Source organism: Trichosurus vulpecula, chromosome 1, assembly GCF_011100635.1.
Source record: "Trichosurus vulpecula isolate mTriVul1 chromosome 1, mTriVul1.pri, whole genome shotgun sequence".
In the NCBI taxonomy this organism is placed as follows: Eukaryota; Metazoa; Chordata; class Mammalia; order Diprotodontia; family Phalangeridae; genus Trichosurus; species Trichosurus vulpecula.
This window is the reverse complement of record NC_050573.1, coordinates 465,699,686-465,724,659: the sequence shown is the minus strand read 5'-3', so window position 1 is coordinate 465,724,659 and position 24,974 is coordinate 465,699,686. Positions and strand designations below refer to the sequence as shown.

At 36.6% G+C, this 24,974-nt stretch overlaps 1 protein-coding gene across 13 annotated transcripts in view; it reads left to right on the top strand.

The window, feature by feature from the left end:
* The window catches only part of FAM172A (family with sequence similarity 172 member A), a 527,455-nt gene that overhangs the window by 58,665 nt on the left and 443,816 nt on the right, over positions 1–24,974 (top strand). For 12 of the 13 annotated variants that reach the window (XM_036768382.1, XM_036768410.1, XM_036768414.1 and 9 more), the window contains 2 exons: positions 15,228–15,329; positions 23,519–23,619. In XM_036768382.1, coding sequence (XP_036624277.1) covers positions 15,228–15,329; positions 23,519–23,619 — 203 coding nt within the window. Of the gene's footprint in view, positions 1–2,068; positions 2,130–15,227; positions 15,330–23,518; positions 23,620–24,974 lie in introns of those variants that run through there. The other variant, XM_036768387.1, reaches the window with a different exon arrangement.

Here is a 24,974-nt window from a genome sequence, read left to right as displayed (position 1 = left end):
GAGGAAAGGAACTCTTTATTATTTGTATCTTCAGACCTGACACATGATAGGTGCTTAACACATGCTTATTGATTGATTTTTAAAAAATTTCTCTTATGGCTTTATATTGAACCTTCTGTTGCAGTCTGCTTGTCCTGAGTCAGTCCTGACTTACTGGCTATTATCCTGTCAGGTTTCTAACATGATTCCTCATTTTGTCAGGCATTCCAAGTCATCCATCTTTTTTTTTTAAATCCTTCTTGTATTAATATAGAAACATTAATATGTTCTCACTTGGTTTTTCTGCCAATTCCTGCAACTCTCCAACTGTTGGATAGATTACATTTTCACTTCAGTTTTCTTTAATTGTTTGATTATTATGTCATTTCCATTTTGAATATGCCATTGACTCTTCCCCAGCCATGCTACCAAAGCATTTGTTGTCTGAATATTATTTTTTTTAACTAATTTGTGATCACTTTTTGACTAATAGTATCTTATAGTTTGAAATGAATGCTTTTGATTACATGGTTAGCACTTACCTATATGTGCTAATGAGATTAATTTTCTTACCATTCATTTTCTTCTTTACTTTTGCAGTCTATTTTCTGCTCCAACCATTCTGCTGAAACTACTGTCTCCAAGAAACCTAAAGACCTAACAATGAAAATCTTGGTTATCCCTAGCATCTGACAATGTTGATCAATCCTTTCAGTCCTTGTCATACTGACATTGCATCCTCTTAGTTTTCCTACTACCTCTTTGACCATGCCTTTCCTCTCTCTTTCATTGGCTCCTCTTCTTCCTGCAGCCTCAGATGGGAGTATTACTTATGTTTCAGCCCTCAGCTCTTTGTTCTTTCTGAAAGTAGGGGGCAGGTTTCCATATCTCCAGTTGCCTGCAGAAAGTTTTAACCTACATATTCCACAGGCATCTTAAATTCAGTTTTTAAAACCAAGCTTGTTATTTTTCCCTTTATACCTTGCTGTTTCAGACTTCAGATTTCTCTCAGTGGTATCACTTTTACCAAGTCTCAAGTTTGATAAGCATGGTATAATCATCATTCTTATTTGCCTTGTCCTCTCTCATTTGCAATCAGTTACCAAGTCTTCCTTCCTGTCTATATTTTATTTTCCCTAATATATTCTTCATACCACTTCCAGAAATAATAGATATGTATATTTGTATCTATGTCTGTCTATGTCTCTGTGTCTCTATCTTCTGATTGAAGTTCAGCATTTTTTCGCTGAGCATTCAGGTTTCCTCTGCTTTCCCCATCTGGTGCTTGCTTTCAATTCCAGCTGGCTGGCGTTCATATGATGACTACCTACTGTGTACTTTTTCGTCTAGACAAATTCTTTTCCCCCAAACAAGCCCTGGGCTTCATCATGTCTATACTGTTACTTATGATATTTCTTATCCCTAGAATGTCTTCTATCTTCTTCTTTCCCTACTGAATACATCCTTTTCCTGATCTTTTAAAGACCAAAGTAGGAGGCAAGTGGGGTAGTGGAAGATCACTGGATGAGGAATCAGTAGGTTCAAATCCGGCTCTGGTACTTACTACTTGTGTAACTAAGGGTAAATCACTTCTGAGCCTCGATTGCCTTATCTCTAAAATAATGGCCCTTGGTAGTCCTTCCCTGTCTAGATCTGTGATCCTATAATCATTGGATTGTATTTAAATCTATTTCTTACACACCTTCTCTGGTCCTCTAGTTCCTATTGTACTTTCTTTCTAGGTTCTTCAAATAGTAGTTTGCTTGGCATTTCTAGTGCCATTATCACATTATTTTGTGTCTTTTATATATTGTATACCCTTATCAGACTACAAGGTCTGCCAGGACCAAGATAGTGCCTTATCTAAATTTGCATGTTTTCAGTGCCTAGCATTATGCTTTGCACATAAATGGTGCTTAATAAAATATTAGTTGAATTGAATTCCACACAATGCCTAACAATAGCAGACATTTGTATAATGGTTTAGGGTTTGCCACAGACTTCGTCTGCATTATCAGAATTGAACTTTACAATATCCACTTGAGGGGGAGGTACGGTAGATAATATTATTCCTGTTTTTCAGATGAAGAAACTCAGACTCATGGAGGGTTATAACAGTGATTTACCTGTGGTCACACATCCATTCAGAGGTAGGATTTTCACTCAGGTCTTTTTTAAGTCTAAGTCAGCTACTCAGTCCTGTCACATTATTGGCCAACACAGTTTTTGGCAAGTACTGGGACTCAGTAAATATTGGTTGGTAGATTAAGTGAAACAGATAATATAGTGAATAATCCATTACTCCCATGACTATTGGCAGCAGCAGGGAAATAATGTTTTTTTTTTTTCAATTTACAAGCACTTATTTTCTCTCTTCCCATCCCCTCTCCCCACTTAAAAAAAGGAGAGACAAAGCTCTTTCTTTTTTTAGTTGCTTTTTAATTTTTTAAATTAATTAATTTTTAGTTTTCAACATTCACTTTTATAAAATTTTGAGTTCTAAATTTGTCCCCTCCCTTCCCCCTCCAAGTAATGTAATGTATCACATATATGTTCAAAATGAAAAGGTAATTTAAAAAATGTATAAAGTTCTTTTCTTGAAACAACCTTTTAAAGGGGTAAGTAACCTGCTCCAGACCTGTAATAGTAACGATAGCCAGCTGACAATTTTATAGCCTTTTAAGGTTCACAAAATATTTATCATATTATCTAACCTCATCAACTAGTTCTCTTCAAAACAACTCTTTGAGGTAAGTGCCATTATTATGTCTGTTTTACAGAAGAAACATTATGTCATTTGAGCCTAAGAAAATCTTGTGAGATAGACAAAGAAAGCATAATTGTTTAATCCCCACATTAGAGAAGGTTAGGTAGATGGCATGTAATCTGATATAGGCTATGTATGTACAACCATCTTAAATGTATTTCCACATTAGTCATGTTGTAAAGAAGAATCAAAACCAAAGGGAAAAACCACAAGAAAGAAAAGCAAATATATATATATATAGAAAGAAAATAGTATACTCTGATCTGCATTCAGACTCCTAGTTCTTTCTTTGGATGTAGATAGCGTTTTCCATCTTTAGTCTTTTGGAATTGACTTAGATCATTGCATTGCTGAGAAGAACTAAGTCTGTCAAAGTTGGTCCTCGAACAATGTGGCTGTTACTGTGTACAGTGTTCTCCTTGTTCTGTTCACTTCACTCAGTATCAGTTCATGTAAGTCTTTCTAGGTTTTTCTGAAATCTGCCTGCTCATCATTTCTTAGGGAGCAATAGTATTCTATTGTATTCATGTACCACAACTTGTTCAGCCATTCCCCAATTGATGGGCATCTCCTTAATTTCTAATTCTTTGCCACCACAAGAAGAGCTGCTGTAAATATTTTGTATATGTGGGTCCTTTTCCCTTTTTTATGATCTCTTTGGGATACAGCCCTACTAGTGGTATTGCTGGATCAAAGGGTGTGCAGTTTTATAGCCCTTTGAGCATAATTCCAGGTTGTTCTCCAGAATAGTTGGATCAGTTCACAACTCCACTAACAATACATTAGTGTTTTACTTTTCCCACATTGCCAACATTTATCATTTTTCTGTTTTGTCGTGTTAGCCAATTTGATAGGTATGAGGTGGTACCTCAGAGTTGCTTTAATTTGCACTTCTCTAATCAATGGTGATTTAGAGCATTTTTTCATATGATTATAGATAGCTTTAATTTCTTCATCTGAAAACTGCCTGTTCATATCCTTTGACCATTTATCAATCGGGAAATGACTTGTATTATAAATATTCTCTTACCTCTCTTGGTCATAAATCCTTCCATTCTCCATAGATCTGAGTGGTAAACATTCCTTGCTCTCCTAATTCGCATATTGTTTCACCCTTTAAGGACAAATCTCTTTCAATAAATATACATAATCTAGCTAAATAAATTTCCACATAGGCCATGCCCCAAAACATGTCTCATCCTGTGTATTTAGGTAGGTAGGTAGCATTCATCATTATCTTCTTGAGCTAGCAGTGATCATTGCACTGATCCTTAAGTCATTCAGAGTTGTCTTCACAGTTTTATTCGTTAATAAATTGTTCTCCTGGTTTTCCTCCTTTCCTTCTGCATGGTTTTACGCAGGTCTTCCCAGATTTCTCTGCAACTATCCTATCTGTCATTTCTTGTCATATACTGTACCATAATTTGTTCAGCCATTCACCAACTGATCGGTACCCTCTTTAGTTTACATTTCTTGGTGTTTGGTGATGTGCCAGATGAAGACTTCTGCTTTTAATCCCATGTCTGCTACTAATAAAGCATTTGACCTTGGACAATTTACCTAACTTTCTCTAATATGGGGATTAAACAATTACATTTTCTTTGTCTATATCACAAGATTTTCTTAGGTTCAAATGACACAATGTTTCTTTTGTAAAATAGATATAATAATAGCACCTATCTCAAAGGATTATTCTGAAGAGAATTAGTTGTTGAGAATAGATAATATGATAAATACTTTATGAACCTTAAAGGGCTGTAAAATTGTCAGCTGTTGTCATTACTATTACAGGTCTGGAGCAGGTTACTTACCCTTTAAAAGGTTGTTTAAAGAAAAGAACTTTACCAATATTTTAAAAACCTTACCTTTTTATTTTGAACATAACAAACATTGAATAAAATAGACATTTCCTTATACATAGTAGAAGAGAAAAAAGAAGATTGCACATATTACTCTGCATCTCCAGTATGTAGAGCTTGCTTTTTCTTTTAAGCTTATATAATCAATTCAACCTGTGGCTTTCAAAGCTGCCTGTCCTGCATGTCTCTCATTCTTTCTGGCCTTCCTTTTGTTCTCTTCTGTTTTTTGAATCTTAGAGCCATCCTTTGAGGAATGTACTATAGGTTTGGGGATAATGATTTCATATCTTTTTGGACCTTGTTGTCTCTTTCGAGAGAATATGAGCTATTTGAGGGTGAGGACTGTTTGCTTCACTTTGGCATTTGTATCCACAGTGGTGCCTGACACGTAGTAGCCACTTAATAAGTGCTTTTTTTATGTAGAAGAAAAAAATTCTGTGTTTTGTCCACAAACTTGCCAGATACATATTTATTAATTAAGTTATTCTAATTTTAAACATCCCTGTTTAGACAGAAAATCTAAAGGGATATATATCCATGCTGCCTTTGAAAGTCTGTAACAGTTATTTTGGAGTTGCAATTTATAGTATTCCCAAAGATAGAGTTCCACAAGTCAACAAGCATTTATTAAGCACTAATAAGCACTGGGGATATTCATACGAGCAAAAAGAAAAACAGTCCTTTCCCTCAAGGAGTTTACATTCTAATGGGAAGACTACACATAAAAGGGAGCTGAAAATTACCTTGAATTGGGGAGGTAAAGGATTTTCAAAGAATAGTCATTTAATTTTCAGTGCAACCCAGAGAATTACTTTTCTAAAACTGTTTACTTCTTACATTACTCTTTCCAGGGATTCTTCTTTAAATCCGGTCAAAGGTGAATTCAGGATACTTCTTTTAACTCAGTTAAATAAGGAGTTCTTCCTTCTCTTCGTCTGACCGTTACTCTAATCACTTCTTGGAGGCAGCTAGATGGAACATTGGATAGAGAGCTGGGACTTGGAGTCAGGAAAACCTGAGTTCAAACGCAATCTCAGATACTTACGGTGTGACCTTGGTCAAGTTACTTAAACTCTTTTACCTCAGTTTTCTTAACTGTAAAATGTGAATAGTAATAGCACTTACCTTGCAGGGTTGTTATGAGGATCAGTATATTTATGTACATGTATACACATGTATGTATATGTGCTTTGATAACCTTAAAATTACTACATTCATATTTATTATCATTGTTATTCATGGATGATCGACCTTCTTTTATAAGAATGATGTGAAAAAGGTTTCAGTGCAGGACATTGTTTTAGAATTAATCACGAAAGAAAGACTGTTCTAATTCAGATCAGAACAAGAACTTCATACTAAATTGCTGTCCTAATATTTTGTAATATGTAGTCTTAAAATAGAACAGGGGAGCCTCAGCATGCTTCCACAATTATAAGTGCCTTTACATTTTTTGTTTTAATTCAATCTGATAAACATTTTAAAAAGTGCTTACTATATGCAAGTTTGCTAGTGCTGGCAGTAAAAAGACTTTGCCTTTTAAAAAATATATTTTTATTTATTTTGTTAAATATTTTCCAATTAAATTAAAAAGTTTTTAACCTTCATTTTTAAAAATTTTGAGTTCCAAATTCTCTCCATCCCTCCTAGCCCTCCTTTATGAACCCTTGAGAAGGTAAGCAATATGATATTGATTATCCAACCTTTCCACATTAGCCATGTTGCAAAAGAAAACACACAAAAGCCCCAAGAAAAATAAAATGAAAAAAAATATGCTTCAGTCTGCACTCAGACTTCATCAGTTCCCTCTCTGGAGATGGATAGCAGTTTTCACCATGGGTCCTTTGCATTTAAGATCCTCCCTTTAAGGAGTTTATATCCTATTGGCAATTTAGAAAAATAAATCTAGACTATTACAATATTTGAAATAGAGATGAATAAAGAAATTTAAATACTTCAATATTCAGTGGATTTGTGATTTTATTCATATGGACATACCCTCTAGCAGTACAAATCGCTGCCTGATTCTGAGTCTTCTCATCAATTCAGTTCAACCAGTATTTATTAAACCCTATGTACCAAACACTATTCTAGATTCCCAGAATATTGGCCTAATACAACATGTATGCAGGTATTGAAAGAGAGAGAAAGAGAACTCATTAACTGAGGGATATTAGGAAAGGACTCCATGTACAATTATAGGATCCTAAATTTAGATCTGGAAGGATTTGAACACTTATCAAGTATAGCCCTCTTGAAACTGAGATAACAGAATGGTTAGGTGACTTTCCTAGAGTCACAGGGTTATTAAGTATTGAAGGCAGGATATGAATCCAGGTGTTCCTGTTCCAAGTCCCATGTTTTATCTCTATCATGTTGCCTCTTTCTACTAAATGTTTGTTCCTTGGAAATATCTCCTATTGCCTGCTCTCTTTTAAAATAATCCTCTTCCTCAACTGAATCTTCACTGGTGTTCAAATCCCAAAGGTGTGGCCCCTGAATAGTATTTTGTTGGAAGCTGTGGGTTTTAAGAGAGGCCAGTGAGGAGGAAAAACTTCTAGGCACTAGGGCATCTTGTTCAAAGCCATATCCTGTTTTGACTCTCATCCATGTCTTCCTCTAAATCCTCCACAGGGGTGTGTTTCATCTAATATAATGTGAATCTACCAGCCTGGAGTAAAATACTATTAGGGCCCAGCCAGCTAGGACCTTTTCTCTGCTACCCAGTCTAAAGCAAACCTCCAGTGGTTATTAGTCTTTTCAGACATACAGAGAGGACTGCTGCTTTTGTGAGTCAGTACTAGTGAAGTTGGACTTGTGCAATCAATAATGAATGGATATTCTAGCTCCACACTCCACACCCCACCCCCCATCCCCAACCCTAAGACCTGTTGCTTTTGAATTTATTATTACCCCTATCTGATTCTGACTGTCTGGCTGCCCAGACTGGCTCCAAGGCCCAAGACGAGGGCTTTCTCCTATCCCCTTCCCCCAACACCCCATCCTCAGTCAATTCAGCATGGTAAGGGGAAGAAAACTGCCCTTGTTGAGCAGGAAAGTATATAAATGAACTATCCTTTTACTTGGGTGGTGGGGTGATAGGGGTGGGGGGAGTGGGAGTACCTGACATGTGGCCTCTTGCCATTTGGCCACTGGTTCCCTTCAGGGGCAGAAATTCAAATTAATGTTCTAGCTCCAGCTGGGTCACTGCTATCCTTACTGGGAAGAATAAAATAATTTACTATTTTGTGAATAACAGATTTTCTCCTCTAAATATCTGTAATTCACATTGAAAACTCCCTTCTCTCATTACCCCCTTCCCCTATTCTCTCTCTCTCTTTTCTTTTTAGTTTTCAACATTCACTTTTATATAAGATTTTGAGTTCTAAATTTTTCTTCCTCCCTCTCTCCCGAGACAGCAAGCAATCTGATGCAGGTTATATGTGTACAATCATATTAAATATATTTCCACATTAGTCATGTGAAAGAAGAATCAGAACAAAAGGGGAAAAGCCACAAGAAAGAAAAAACAAAAAAGGTGAAAATAGTATGCTTCAATCTGCATTTGGACTCCATAGTTCTTTCTGTGGATGTGGATGGCATTTTCCATCATGAGTCTTTTGGAATTGTCTTGGATCATTGCATTGCTGTGGAGAGCTAAGTCTATCATAGTTGGTCATCACACAAGGTTGCCATTACTATGTGTACAATGTTTTCCTGTTTCTGCTCAATTCACTCAGCATCAGTTCATGTAAATCTTTCCAGGTACCTCCCATTGTCTTATACCTTTTAACCTCATCCCTATTTCTCCAGTATCCCTAGTACATTCAGTTAACAACAACAACAAAAAATTATTAAAAGGCCGTTATGTGCCAGGCACTGTTGTAGGTCCCAGGAATACAAGAACAAAAAATGAAAAAATTTCTACTGGTGATGAGTTTACATTCTTATGGGAGAAACAACAAGTACACATCAATATATCGTCAGCATAAATATAAATTTAATAAAGATGTCTAAAGTAGTTAGAATAATTTGGGAGTAAGGGGGGAAGCATTGAGAAGACAGGAAAGGCTTTATGTATAAGGTGGTACCTGAGTTTCATCTTAAAGGAAGAGAGGAACTGCCCTCCTCTTTCATTTTGCCCCATGAAATCCCATTATATTGTTAATAAACTGCCCTTTGTAATGGATGTCTTTCTGTCATAATCCTTCCACCTTGAAATCTCAGTATGTTACATCCTTGGTCAACCGTTCTGCTACTGAATACACTTTCTCTCATCCTTGACACAGTGAATAGGAGCCTAACTTCTGAGCACCACTTCCAGATTCTCTCCTGCCATTATCACTCAACAACTTTTTTTTCTATATGTTTCACTCCATCTAGAAACATCACCCTCTTCATATCCTGCTGATTGTGTTCTTTTCCTTCTTCACGCAGTTCTTTTATTCAGAACTTAACAATCTCCACCCCTTAAAAAAGTAAACTTCCATGTATATATAGCAAAACATAGAGAGGGTTGGATATGAAACATGAGTCTCCATTTCATACTCCTCACTTTAAAAAAAGCATAAAATAAATTTCACTCCTTAGTTTAAAAACTGCCCTGGTTGAGGTGCTTCCTTCTGAACTTCCTCCTATTATCTTCTGTGCTTTTAAAATATCTTTCAAATGCCTTCTTTATTGGCATTGCTATTGCTACTTCCCTCTTACCTCCCCTGCCACCCCCAAGCTAGTGACACTGGTCTCCTGGCTTTCCCTTGCATAAGACACTCCATCTCCAGACTGGCAGCCAACATTTTCATTTGGTTGCTCTCTGTACCTGGAATTCTCTCGCTCCTTACCTCTTAACTGCTGACTTCTTTAAAATTCTACACCAATGAAATCACCGGTCCAAATTCCTCCCCCCAGAATTTACACACAAATAAAGTTACCAACACCTTCATTCCAATGAAATTAGAATAGAATCTGAATTGACTGATGAAATGGAAAGCCAGGGCATTTGAGAAGAAACAAACATATAAAGGCCACATTTCACTGGCACACAAGCCAGGATCCTCTCAACATGACCAGAGATGGGCCGTAGACACATGGATTTTTTCAAATCTAAACAAAAATCCTTTATGCAAGAAGGCTTTCACAATCCGCTTAGTGCTATTTATTGCCTTCTCTCAGCAATTATTTCCATTTTATCCTGTAGATATCTTATTGGCAGATAGTTCCTTGTGTGTGTCTGCCTTGTTAGACTGTGAGCTTCCTGAGAGCGTCCCCAGCCCTTACAAAGTCTGTTGTGTAGTGCGCGCTTAATGACGATTTGATTCTCTTCTCTTTACCCTTACAAAACCCTAAAAACAGAATCAAATCCATCCTCAGGTTCAGCTTTTCTTGTTTAATGACCTCAGTACCTTTTGAAGGCATTAAGGTTCTGAAGGGACAGATGATCACACAGCTCTTTTGCTATTTCTAATTGCTCAAATAACTTTACCATTCTAGGTTTCCTTGGAGTTGTGTGTTTGTATTTGCATTTCTGCTCAGCTCTGGTCTTCTCATCAGACGTCCTTGAAAATTCTCTATTTTGTTAAGTGTCTGATTATACTCAGCTTTACAGGGCAAATTATTCTTGATTATAAGCCTCTAGCGATTTGAAATACAGTATTTCAAATTCTCCTTTTGTTTGCCAGTTGTTCCGGATCTTGACTGTGATTCCTTGGTACTTGAACTTCTTTCTAGATGGTTTGCTGTGTTTTTTCTTTGATGTGGAAACTCAGTTTTGGCTATAACATTATTGAGACTTGTCTATTTCAGGCTTCTTTCAAGAGATAATCAGTGGATCCTGTCCTCCTTTTGCCGATGTTCAGAGCACATGTCAAGGTACTCCTTGATGTCTTAGAACAGCATACTAGGAAACTTCAGAGCCTTGGAATTTCCTTATCTTAGTGTTGCCCTGCCCACATTGGTTGCTGTCACTCCTTGGAACTTCATGGTACCCATGATGGGTTCCCGAAAGTCTCCTCAGGGCCTGGCTGAATACATGTGTCAGTGGTCCATCTCTAGTCATGTTGGGAGAATCCTGGCTTGTTTGCCTGTGAAATGTGGACTTTATATGTTTGTTTCTTCTCAAACACCCTGGCTTTCTATTGCATCATCCAATTCAGATTTTATTCTAATTTCATTGGATTGAAGGTATTGGTAACTTTATGTGACTATATATATTTTTTGGAAGGATTTTGGACCTGTAATTTCATCGATGTAGGAATGGCCCTCTACCAATGCAGGCTGGTAAGTATTATACATCTTAAAGTATTAAACAGTTTGACTTCGGCACTCAGAGGTTTAGTGCTTTGCCTAGGGTCACAGTCAGTGTTTGAGAAATGGGAATTGAACCCAGGTTTTCCTAACTCACTAGCTGACTTTCTATTCATTACCCCATGTTGCCTCTGCTTCATTCTCTCTGTCTCTCTCTCTCTCTCTTTCTGACATATGTCTATCCATTTGATCTCTCTGTATAATATTGGCTTGCCTTTTGTATTCCTGAGCTTTGAAAGTCCTTACAGAAATAAAAGCAACTTGGATGGCCTTGGAAGTGAATAACCTGGGGTATAGTTTTATATTTTGATTCCAAAATCAACTATGGACTTGCTGAATACTCCTTTTCACCTCCTCAATCAATTATAGTTCTTAAAATTCCAAGGCATAGATCTTGAAGTAGAAGAGTGGGAAAAATAAAAGTTTAATCCTTAGAAGTGGGAACCCTTTAATCATTTGTGGTGGTCAGAGGCCCTGAGATGTTAATTATGAAGGGAGGAATAAAAGATAATACCTACAAATGGAGGACCATTAAGATATAAAAGCATAAATATGTGAGCCATCATTTTCATTACTTTGTTTATAGTTTTTTCATCCTTTTGTGCAATAGTTGGTACAGAACCAGAAATGTTGGAGGATTGAAAATAAGAATGAATTGGGGGGCGGGGGTTGAGAGCTGGTAATATTTCATCACTGTGAGCATATATCCTTGATGTATTATTTAATTAATGTAAACCAAGACTACCTTCACATATGTTTATTTCCTTATTTCTGGAGTAAAGGAGCATGGCATATTTCATTGAAGTACGGAATCGAAAAGTGGGAAGGAACTTCCCTCTCACCTTGGTAAATGCTGAAAATAATATCTGTTCATTTTTCACAGCATGATAACTTCTCACAACTACACAGTACAGATGCCTTGTGCACATTTTTAGGTCATTCTTATAGAATCCTAGAGGTGAGAAAGTAGGGATATAATAAAGTAGTGGATATTGATGTTCCCTAGTTGCCTTTTTTGTTAGTGATACTGCCTGTGATTTTTATTTTCAGTTTTTCAATATCTTGTCTAGCTTGTGCATTGATTCTTCAACACCTTTAAAATCGTGTGGCTTTCAGCATAGATTTCCTCTGTTTACTGGACCTGGTCGAATTGTATTTCTCTTCTTTACATTTTTTAGTGCTATTTATATTTCCTCATGAAACACATCAGGGATTATTATGCTAGAGTCCAAATAGAGCTCAGGAATTTTGTGACAATATTCCTAGTAATTTTCTTTTTGGGATCTTTTTGAGGAGGTGATCTGTGGATTCTTTCAATTTCCATTTTACCCTCTGGCTGTAGAATATCAGGGCAGTTCTCCTTGATAATTTCTTGAAAGATGATATCTAGGCTCTTGTTTTGATTATGGTAGTCCAATAATTTTTAAATTATCTCTCTTGGATCTATTTTCCAGGTCAGTGGTTTTTCCAATGAGATATTTCACATTGTCTTCCATTTTTTCATTCCTTTGGTTCTGTTTTATAATATCTTGATTTCTCTTAAAGTCACTAGCTTCCACTTGCTCCAATCTCATTTTTAAGGTAGTATTTTCTTCAGTGATCTTTTGGACCTCCTTTTTCATATGACTAATTCTACCTTTCAAGGCATTCTTCTCCTCATTGGCTTTTTGGAGCTCTTTTGCCATTTGAGTTAGTCTATTTTTTAAGGTGTTATTTTCTCAAGTATTTTTTTGGGTCTTCTTTAGCAAGTCATTGACTTGTTTTTCATGATTTTCTTGCATGTCTCTCATTTCTCTTCCCAATTTTTCCTCTACTTCTCTTACTTGCTTTTCCAACTCCTTTTTGAGCTCTTCCATGGCCTGGGACCAGTTCATATTTTTCTTGGAGGCTTTTGATGTAGGCTCTTTGGCTTTGTTGACTTCTTCTAGCTGTATGTTTTGCTCTTCTTTGTCACTAAAGAAAGATTCAAGAGTCTGAGTCTGAGTCTGCATCCTTTTTCGCTGCCTGTTCATGTTCCCGGCCAACTACTTGACCTTTGAGCTTTTTGGAAAGGTATGACTGCTTGTAGAGTAGAGAGTGCTTTGTTGCAAGTTTTAGGGGCTGTGCTGCTGTTTTCAGAGCTGCTTCTACTCCAGTGTCACCACACACTCTGCCACAGCAGCATTCCTTCTCCCCCAAGAACCGCCAACCAGGATTGTGACCCAGATCCAAGCAGGATAAAGCAAGTCCTACGTTCCCGCTCTGGTCTGCCGCTTGATTCCTCCCACTGTGTGAGCCAGGGACTCCGGAAGCAGTTGATGCTGGAGCTCTGGAAGCAGCCACAGGAGCTTCCTGCTGCAGCTGTCACCACCACTCACCACCCCCGCCACCCCCAGGGCTGCGGCCAGACCACTTTCTAACCCGATCTAGCAGTTTTCCCACTAATTTGCTCTGTGGCCTTTGCTGTTTGTGGGTTGAGAAGTCTGGTAAGCACCTCAGCTCAATGATTCATGGCCCTAACGCCTGCTCCTGGCTGTCTCCAGGTCTGGTCCTGGCATGGCCCACGCTGGGCCGTGCTCTGCTCCCAGCACTACGTGGTAGACCCTTTCCATCAACCATCCAGGCCATCCTGTGCTGGAGACCTGCTTTTGTCTGCTATTTTGTGGGTTCTGCAGTACTAGAATTTGTTCATAGCCATTTTTTACAGATATTTGGAGGGATTTGGGGGAGAGCTTAAGCAAGTCCCTGCTTTCCAGTCTCTATCTTGGCTCCGCCGCGCCCACCCCCCACCCCCATTCAATCATTTTTTTTAACGCAGTTTTGGAATGAAATTGGTCACCAACCAAGCTTTCTTCAAACCTTTTTGTCTCCTGAATGTTTCTCATTGTTTTGTAAGATGATACTTCTTGTTGTCTTCTACCATTCTTATCCTTAAAGTTTCAAAAATTAATTTATATTTCTAAATTAGTGCTGTCTTACTTGCCATGTCTCTCTACTTGGGAAGAACATCCATTATTGGTGGGCTGAGGTAGTTCCTAAATTTTTTTGCCCTCTTTATTTTGGTGATTGCTTTTTTATGACTCTAGGTAAATTTCTGTTAATTTAATCATTTCCCATTTTGTTTAACATCAGTAACTTGTTTAAATAGGTCATTAAGGCTATTTTTATTGCTCTCTCTGTGTTGTTCTCAATTTTATCTTAATTTGCTGTTTCTCTTGATCTAATAAGTCAGTAGAGTGACTACAATCAATTAATTTCAAAATGATCCCTTTCTTAGCTTAATTTTTTTAATATTGTTGTGTCTGCCATGTCCAATACATTTCATTTTAGCTCTTTTTCTCCAAGTTTGATTGTCCCTTTTTTTTTGATACCACAGTTATTTTTCTGTATTTATAGGTGATCTAAAAACTATGTGATCATTAGCTTTTACTTCCCTTTTCTACCACTTTGCTGCCATCTCTACCTTGATAAAAGAGGAAAGAAAATGACTGAAGGACACTGTGAATTCTTTTTTTTTATGGGTCACTCCAGCCAAAGAATTTATTGCTTGGCATACTTGTGATGAGTTTCTTTTACACTTAGGTAGTCTGGTCCTCAGACAGTAGTCTCTCACTGGGATTTTATTCAGAGCTTTTCCCATGTAACAGAATCTGTCAGAGTTTGCACTTTGCATAGGCTTTGAGACCTTCACTTCAACTTTACCACGTTGAGACTGTCCACAGCACAGTTTATGTAGAGGAAATTGAGAAATACATTTATAGCCATAGTTTGAGGCAAAAGTACTTGTGATCCAAATCTGTATTTGTATGAGGAAGCTTTTTTATCAGTGAAGATTCAGAAATGTATATGCAACTTAAAAGCTTTATAAAGTTGCATGAAAGCACTGAGATGTTAATGGCTTGCATGGTCACACAGCTAGGATATTGGTCACACAGCTAGGATATGTCAAAAATAAGACTTGAACCCTGGTTTTCTGATTCTATTTTATATACCACACTGCCTCTAAAGGCAAAAATCTGTATTTTTTATATCGATAGTACATACATTAAGTCTGAGTGATATTTTCTCTGGGAGCTAAGTATGACTGTATGTTTCCATATTATATGTATGTAGTCTGTTTTGTAACATGTTATATTGTAAATTTAGAAACATAAATAGTTTAGTAAGTATAGTCAACATATATAAAACTAAGTAGATTAGAAGCAATAGATATTTTGTAAATATTAGAGATTTTTCTTATGTACATTTTTTTTCTAATTGCCTACTGTGTGACATATCACCTTTATTGTTTAACATGAAAATGACCAGTCTATAATCATGTCATTATTATTTTTCTCCAGATTTGTTGTCTAGGATAGACTTGGATGAACTGATGAAAAAAGATGAGCCACCTCTTGAGTTTCCTGATACTCTTGAAGGATTTGAGTATGCTTTTAATGAAAGTAAGTTATATGTGTTATACAGATTCATTTAAGAATGCTAATAGTTGCAAATGTTAGTTGCTACGCTTATACTTGGTCTTAACCTTTCATAGGCCAAGAAACAACTAGTTGCTATTTTTAATGGATAGCTAGAATATCATGTATATATTTTTTTAGAAATAATGGTTTGTTTTTGCAATATTAGACTCTTTCAATCAAATTAAAAAGTATCAAGTTATAATTTCCTATACTTGTCAAGCCTTTTAAAGAGATGGTCATGAATTTGATCCAACTTTTTTCAGCCTTTGCTGTTAAGTTCTCATATATCCACTCTGAAAACCTAATCAGATTATATGGAAAGATGCTACTGTTTCTTGTGCTATTTTAAATTAAATGTCTGGCAAAAGATGTATCAAAGTGGTATAATTTTAAAGTGCATTGCTAAATTTCCCCATCATCTTATAAGGACATAAATGTGGTATACATCTATTAATGAAATCAATATTAAAATAAATTCTGCACTTAAGATTTTGTAAGTAGATCAGACCAGCAGTGAGAGGTATGAGCCAGTAAATTAATAGCAGATCTCTAGGTATCTATTCAAAATAGGTAACATGTTAATACTTATCTATTTGTTATTCGAAGGAAATGAATCAATAACCTATTAAAGTTCTAGCAGTTTAGATATTTTTAAAGTTATTATTATGTTGTTTGTGAGGAGTCATAGGAGCAGTGCCTGATGAGATGAAAATCTTTCATACAATTGTATATATGTAATAAAATAAAGCAAGTTTTAGGTAGCCAACTTAGGTGATTTACTATTCTTCATTTTTCAAAACTCTTAAAACACCACCCACATCAGCATACCTTATTCTGTGTGTATATGTGTTTGCTTGCATGCTTTTAAGATTCCTTTCAACGGAGTTCAGTATTCACATAAACCAATTACTCTGCCTTTTCTCCCTTTGAGGTAATAAATAGATCCCTCTTTCAGAACAATACAAGGAAGGTTGGTGCTGTTGTGAGGAAACTACATAGTGTTTGCTTTTAGATATAGAAGACTTCATTTTTCATAGCTGTCAGTCAACAAGAATTTATTAAGCAGTTATTACTTACCTGGCACCTTGCTAAGAGATGGGTATGCAGAGAAAGGAAGAGCACTCACAATTGAGTGATGGTGGGAAAGATGATGTACAAACAACTATGTATACCGAATATATCTATATCTTTAATCTATCTGTCTGTCTCTAGTGCTATCTCTTTTTCTTTCTTTTTCTGTCTATATAGAGAGTAAATTTAAGATCATTTGAGAGGGAAGGCACTAACATTAAGGGGGACTGCAAAAGGATTCTTGAAGAATGTAGAATTTTAGCTGACTTCAAGGAAGCCAGGAGGTGGAGACAAAGACAAATAACATTTCATGAATAGGAGATAGTGCAAATACAGAGTTGGGTGATGGGTGTTGTCTGAGAACGTAAGGAGGTCAGTGTCCCTGGATCTTGGAGCACATGAAGAGGAGTAAGGCATAAAAGACTGGAAAGGTAGGAAGAGGCTAGCTTTAAAAGCTAAATGGAAGTTTTTATATTTTATCTTGGAGTTTATAGAAAGCCACTGGAGTTTATTGAATGGCGGTCACATGGTCAGACCTGTACTTTAGGAAGATCATTTTGGTGGCTGAGTAGAGGATGGATTGGATTGGGGATAGACTTGAGGCAGAAAGAACAACCAGGAGGCTATTGTAGTATTCCAGCTGTAAGGTGATGAGGGTCTGAATCCAATGGGGGTAGTGTCAGAGGAGAAAAGGGAGTATGTATGAGAGATGTTGCAAAGGCAGAACATAAGATTTGGCAACAGATTGGATATAGAGGATGAGAGAGTATACAGCATCCAGGATGACACCTAGGTTGTGAGCCTGGGTGACTGGGAGGATGCTACTGCTCTCAGAAAAATAGAGAAGTTTGGAAGAAGGAAGAGGTTCTTTTTTTAGAAATATAATGAGTTTAGTTTTAGACATGCTGAATTTAAGATGTCTTTTGGACATCCAGTTTGAAATGTATGATAAGCAGTTGGAGACGCAAGAGGAGGTGAAAAGAGAGGTTAGGGCTGAATAAATAGATCTGTGATTCGTAAGCATAGAGATGATGCCTGAATCCAAGGAAACTTATGAAATCACTGTGTGAACTTAGTATAGAAAGAAGGGAAGAGAACCCAGCGTAGAACCCTGAGGGATAGCTACAGTTTACAGGCTATCAGTGTTTCCATACTACCTTTATGCAAAGTAATTTGTTCATTTCCTCCTCATAACACCTTTTAGCTTTTAAATGCTCTTGTGACTTTTCTGAATTGGTGTAGACAAAAAATGTCAGGCAATGACATTTAGTCTTTGAGAAGAGGGTTTTACTTTTAGATATTCTATTTATAGTAATGCACTTTAGCTCTTGTTACTACTAACCCTTTGACTTGCATGTCTGTTTTTTTGGAGATGTTTTGGCTCAGTGTTTTGAATAAAATTCCTTTTACTAACCTATATCTTGAGGAACTTAGAGGAGGCATAATGACTAGATTTCTGTGAAAGCTTGCTTTGCAATGAAAGCTTTCCTAAGTTGTCTGAAGAAGCATATAACATTTTCTTGAACTTTTTACTTACTAGTATAATGAAAGAGGAACTTTGGAAAAAGGTTTACTCTAAATGAGCAGGCCTTAGTTGAAGCAATAATAGAGTAGAAGGGGAGAGAGATTAAGATACTGTTGAATTTTTTTTTTTAATTGAGATCGTGCCAGTTTCATACTAGATTTGGGACCAAAAACCCAGCATAACTGAGTGTATCAAAGTAAGAGGAACTAAATTTACCGCAAATGAATTCATGTTTGGATTGATAATCTTCATGGCTAGATGAGCTGTTCTCTAAACAGTTTTACGATTTTATGATTCTTAGAGGAAACATTGTGAGCAATCTCCACATAGTAAGATTTGTTGCGCATCAGGAACACTTCTAACTCTGACATTATGTACCAATAAGTTTTGAAGCCTATAGCACATGTTTTATGGGCATTAAGTTCTAGACCTTGGATTGTCTTTGTACCCTGCTGTCATTGCCTCTTGGTTTATGCGAGTTTTGCTTAACCTTGATATATTGATTTGCCTGATGGTTGATGAATATTTTTTATTATTTTCTTGACTATTTTAGGTTTTACGAGTGGTCTAAGGACAGGCACATTGCCAACAATGAGATGGCTGCCCCCTCTGCAGGCAGTGTTGAGGTAGAAGAAAGGCAAGCATTATAAGATTTAGATCTGGAAGAGGGTTTAGAGATTCTATGGTTCAAATCCCTCATTTACAGATGAGGAAAACTGAGACATGAGACATGAATTAGGTCACTTGGGAAATAATAAGCAGGAGAGTAGGAAAGTTTTTTGATCTTATGTCCAATGTTCTTTCCACTATACCACCTGCTTTTTTGTGTTTTATGCAAATTAATAAATCTTCATTCTTATTTTGAACTTGTAGAAGAATAGCTTTTTTATCACAAGTTTATCACTTAGTATATTTATGCTAAAATTATACAGTTTTTGTTAATGTTTATCTTGTGGAGTATCTTTGTGATGTATAGTCAAGCATCATTCTTGGGTTGAATAAATTGGTAATTAAAAATACCCATTTTACCTAATTTTTATGAAAGCCGATTTTATATTTGTATCCCATATCACAGGCTTATTGTCAAGATCAAATGGAATTAAGTATATGCTGTGTTTTTTTGCAAACCCTAATGGGAAGCTATCATTGTTATCCTCTGTGCCTACCCAATATAATACTTTGCAAAAGGAAAGTGTTCAATAAATGTTTGTTGAAGGAAAGAATGAATATGAGAACATATGCTTTGAGGCTTTTAACTGGCATTTTAAAGTCTGTACTAAAGCATTCCATCATTCATTTAGTTATTCTTTCTCAGGGCTTGATAATAGGTAGCTTTCATGCAGTTTTTAAAGTAATATATAAGCACCATTTAGCCAAAATAAACAAATGAATCTGTTCCTCTGTTACCTTGTCAACAACAACAAAAAAATCTCCCTAGTGTAGGAAGATCCTTCCCACCTCCCCTAGGCTCATTTTGTTTGACCCCCTCCCATTTCCTCTTCACCCAGGTATCAGAGTTTCTGGAAGGCATGAGTTTGGGGGGGGACTTAGTGCTGAGATTAACAGCCCAGAGTGACATTAGCTTTTTTTTGGCTGCCATATTGAACTTTTGACTCACATTGAGCTTGTATTCCCCCAGAACCTTTTCAGACAAACTGTCATCTAGCCATACCTCTCCCATCTTATTTCCTTTGAATTTCATTTTTTTTGAACCCAAGTGAAAAAATTTATTACATTTCATCCTGTTTTTTTGGTTATTTTTTTTATTCTGAACTTAAGAGACAACAAATAAAGTGGGCGTTTCCTTCCTTCATAGAAGAAAAGAAAAAGAAGATTGTATATGAAACTATAGCTCTCTTTAGATCTGTACTGTTGTCTGGCCTATATCTCAGCATCTTGTCTACAGCTTATTATAAGTTCAAATTGTAGATTTCAAAGCTGTCCTGCCTTTTTAAAAAACTGCTTTCTGGGCTTCTTACTGTTTTCTTCTCTGCTTTTAAAAAAAATGTGCCAATTTTCTTTTTGCTAAACAATTCCTGTCTCCCTTGCCCACTCCCCAGATTTGAAAAAAAAAACAACAAAATAAAACCAAAGAAAATCCTAGTAACAAATAATAATGGTTGAGCAAAATAAATTCCCACATTGGCTATGTTAAAAATGTATGCCTTGTGGGATATAGAAATCTATCTTGCCCTACAAGAAAGTAGGGGGAAAGGAGATAAGGAGGGGTGGAAGAGGGCAGACTGGAGAGAAGGGTGATCAGAATGCATGCCATCTTGGGGTGGGGGTAAGGGAGAGATGGGGAGAAAATTTGGAACTCAAAATCTAGTGGAAATGAATGTTGAAAACTAAAACTAAATTAAATTAGATAAAAAATAAAATAATGCCCCCCCCCCCCATTTATGCCTTATTCTATTTGTTTAGTCTTATCATTTCCTTTTCAAGAGGTAGGTAGCATGTCTCATCTTTAATCCTCTGGAATTGTTGGTCATTGCATTGAGTAGAGTTCTCAAGTCTTTCAAGATTGTTTTTTGTTATAATGTTGTTATTGTATAAATTGTTCTCTTGGTTCACTTCATTGTCATCAGTTCATACTGATCTTCCAAGGGTTTCGTGGAACTGTTAATTTTATCATCTCTTGTGGAGCGTTACTATTTCATTACACTCACAAATCATGATTTTTAAATTATCTCTCCTGGATATATTTTCCAGGTCAGTGGTTTTTCCAATGAGATATTTCACATTGTCTTCCATTTTTTCATTCCTTTGGTTCTGTTTTATAATATCTCGATTTCTCATGAAGTCACTAGCTTCCACTTGCTCCAGTCTAATTTTTAAAGTAGTACTTTCTTCAGTGGCCTTTTGGACCTCCTTTTCCATTTGGCTAATTCTACCTTTCAAGGCATTCTTCTCCTCATTGGCTTTTTGGAGCTCTTTTGCCATTTGAGTTAGTCTATTTTTTAAGGTGTTATTTTCTTAAGTATTTTTTTGGGTCTCCTTTAGCCAGTCATTGACTTGTTTTTCATGGTTTTCTTGCATGTCTCTCATTTCTCTTCCCAATTTTTCCTCTACTTCTCTAACTTGCTTTTCCAACTCCTTTTTGACCTCTTCCATGGCCTGAGACCAGTTCATGTTTTTCTTGGAGGCTTTTGATGTAGGCTCTTTGATTTTGTTGACTTCTTCTAGCTGTATGTTTTGCTCTTCTTTGTCACCAAAAAAGGAATCTAGAGTCTGAGTCTGAGTCTGGGTCTGTTTTCGCTGCCTGTTCATGTTCCCAGCCAACTACTTGACCCTTGAGCTTTTTGGAAAGGTATGACTGCTTGTAGAGTAGAGAGTGCTTTGTTGCAAGTTTTAGGGGCCTTGTGCTGCTATTTTCAGAGCTACTTCTCCACAGCAAGTTCTGCCATACCAGGGCTCCTCCTCCCTGAAGAACCACCAACCTGAACAGTGACTCAGATCTAGGCAGGCTCTGCACTCCAGCTCTGATCTGCCACTTAATTCCTCCCACCAGGTGGGCCTGGGGCAGGAAGCAACTGCAGCTGTAGTTCTGTTGCTGCACCACCTCTGCTGCCCCTGGGGTGGTGGCTGAACCACGAACTCCTTTCACTCTCTCCCAGAAGCTTTTCCCACTACCCTTCTCTGTTGTCTTTGGTGTTTGTAGGTTGAGAAGTCTAGTAACTGCCACAGCTCACTGATTCAGGGCGCTAGGGCCTATTCCAGCCGTCTCCCAGTCTGGTTGGTCTGGGCATTGCCCACGCTGGGCTCTGCTTCCCCTGCTCCCAGCTCCGTTTGATAGACCTTACCCAGCAACCATCCAGGCTGTCCAGGGCTGGAGCCCTGCTTGCTTCTTCTATTACATGGGTTCTGTGGTTCTAGAATTTGTTCAGAGCCATAGGTGTTTGGAGGCTCCTGGGTGAGAGCTTTAGGCATGTCCCTGCTTTCCAGGTGCCATCTTGGCTCCGCCCCCCACAAACCATGATTTATGAATCCGTTTTCCTTTGTTTATGATTCTTTGTAATTACAAACAGACCTTCTATAAATATTTTTTTCCACAAATGGATCCTTGTCCTTTTTGCTCTTTTTCAAGAATAGGCCTTGTAATTCTATTAGATTTGGCCTAATGTGTTAGTTTGTTGAGATACTACCTGTGGGATTCAGTGTGATTATTGTTCCTTTCAGCTTTATGACATCTAAAAACTCAATAAATATACCATCTGTCTTGATCCAAGTAATTTATAACATTAGATGGCACAGGGTTATGGACAGACCATCCGGGGGAATCTATTTGAGACTTTCCTCTATTGATGATTGACATGGAACTATTAATGTCTTTGGTCTTTCAGCCAGTTCCGAATTTATCTGTACTATGGTCTGGTCCAAATCTCAGCATGTTGTCTACAATAATGCTTCTCAAAATTTAATTCAGCCACGTTGATTATTATTTCTCTGATTTACCAGACTAGTAATCCTGTCAAGAAAGACAGATTAGTCTGGTCTATTAAGCCATAAGACTCTTTGTGATTATTTCTTTTTCTAGATTTTTACATACCTTTCTTTTAATAATATATCCTAGAATGTTAGCAGGGATTGAAACCAACTTTGCTAGTTCACAGTTTGGGGAAAAAAGGGACAGGCATTGGACATGTGATTCCATTGATAAGAGAACTTCCATATAAATGAAATCCTTCTCCCTATGTAGGTCAATACTGTCTCTCCAACTTAGAGCCTTGGAGAAAGAAGAAAAAGACCCGGATTTTTGTGGCATTATAGAAGCTATTAGCTTCTCAATAAAGTCTAATTACTTCAACCTGTATTTTGAAGAATTTTGACGATGTATCTCAGCTCTAACCTGATTTTTCTCACTTTGTATCTTTCTCTTCCGCTACTCTGTTATAGCCATGTTGGACCATCCGTTCTTTCCCACACAGTGTCTCCCGTTTCGTTCCCTCTCTGCCTTTTGTTCATGCCATTCCACATTCATGAGGGGTCTTTAAACCATTCTCCTTTCTCCCCATATCTCGTTATTGAAATCCTACTCATCCCTCAAGACCCTGCTCATATCCTGCCATAAAACTTTTCTGTGACATAGTAAGTCTGCTTATAGCAGTCACTTCCTTTTCAGAACTCTTATCACATATTATCCCTATGACTAATTTGACAATCGTGCTGATTTGTGATATATTTTGGACTTTTATGTGGTTATTCTTGTTTCATTTTTTCAGCATTTTGCATTGGATCTCAGTTATCAGCTATTTGAGGGCAGGAACCATGCCTTATATTTCTTTGTATCTACCATTGTATCTGACATAAAACACTCAAATATTTGTTGATTCAATTTTGAGGAAAAAGTAAAGAATTCAGAATCAATCCTTCATTCTTTTGGGCTAGCCCTTATGTTTTTGCTTTTGTTTGTATATCAGTGAAATGTTGACGTCTGAAGAAAAGGGCTTATGTGAAGACTGAAGGTCTTCTGGGGGAAGCAGATTTAAGGTTTTATTGATCATCAGTTGTTAGATTTTAAATACTCTTACTAATGGACAGTAAATTACAATAGTATTGATCATTTCTCTTTTAGAGGGGCAGCTGAGGCACATTAGAACAGGCGAGCCATTTGTGTTTAATGCCCGAGAAGATTTGCACCGGTGGAACCAAAAGCGCTATGAGGCTCTTGGAGAGGTATCTCTATCAAAGTGTTTTAATACTTAAAAATAACCTTTTTTAGGCTTTATTTTTCTAATTGCATATTTACACTGAATAAAATTATGAGTGCCAGTAAATTGTTCATATTCTATTTTTGTCCAAAAGTGATTTTTAAATGTTTTAGAGCTCTTCATTGTTATATTAATGTATGAGAATTACATTTATTATTAAAAATATAATTCTGAATGTGGCACAAAATAATTTTTACATTTCCTGAGGAAGAAACGTTGAAGCCAGATTTGAAGAAATTATATTTTATTTTTGAAAGGTTGGATTCTATATGGAGCAGGAGTAATTATCAACCTCTTCTGCCCTCCCCTTGAATGCTTACCCCCACAATAAAGATTGGTACCTGGGCAGTGAAGCAGTTGCTCTGCTTCCCTTGTCTTACAATAGGATTAAAAACCTTGTAAGAGGATTCTGATAAGCATTAGGATCCTAGAAGAGATAACTTATTTCTGATTGTTTTGTTAAAACTAAGTTGTCTATTCTGAGACCTTTGTTTTATTTTTAAAATTAAAAAAATTTTTTTTTGTTTAATTTAAACTTAAATAGAAAATAAGAAAAGGGAAAAAAATTGTCATGTACACAGCAGAACATAAGAGAGGATTCAATATAAAACAATAAATTTCCATTTCAAGAAAACCTATGTAATAAATACTGTACATTGTTTTTGGAGCTGCCTAGCTTTTCTTTGCTTCCTTATTGGTTTTCTTTTGTCCTCTGCTCTATGCTTTTTGCTTTATTTTTTCTTCTCCCACCCCCACATTTCCACCCTAAAAAAGGCTGCAACTAAGATGGAGATATACATACATACATACATATATGCACATGCTCTTCTACATAGATATCTATATACATCCATATGTACATATATGCACCTATATACATATATGTAAGACCATACTATCCTTGTTTCCACCTGTCATCTATTTCTGTGGAGGTGGATTGCATTTTCCTTCGTAAGTCCAGGTCCTTCCATGTTTTTCTAAATCAACCAGCCCATCATTTCCTATACCACAACAGTATTCCAGTCCAGTCACATCCTATCTGAAAAATTGTCTGTGAAAGTTTTTTTTCCTAATTTTCTGCATTCCTTCTATTCTTAGCTACATAGATTTTATTTATACAAAATATTTTAATTTAAAATAATTGAAATTGTCTATTTTACACTTCAACAACATTCTTACCTTATAATATACTTCAAAGTCTGATACTGCGGAGTCTACTTCCTTTACATCCTTTTTCTCTGGTTTTTCTGAAGTTCTTGGCCTTTTTTCTTCCAAATGAATTTTTTTATTTTTTCTAATTCAGTAAAATAAACTTTTAGT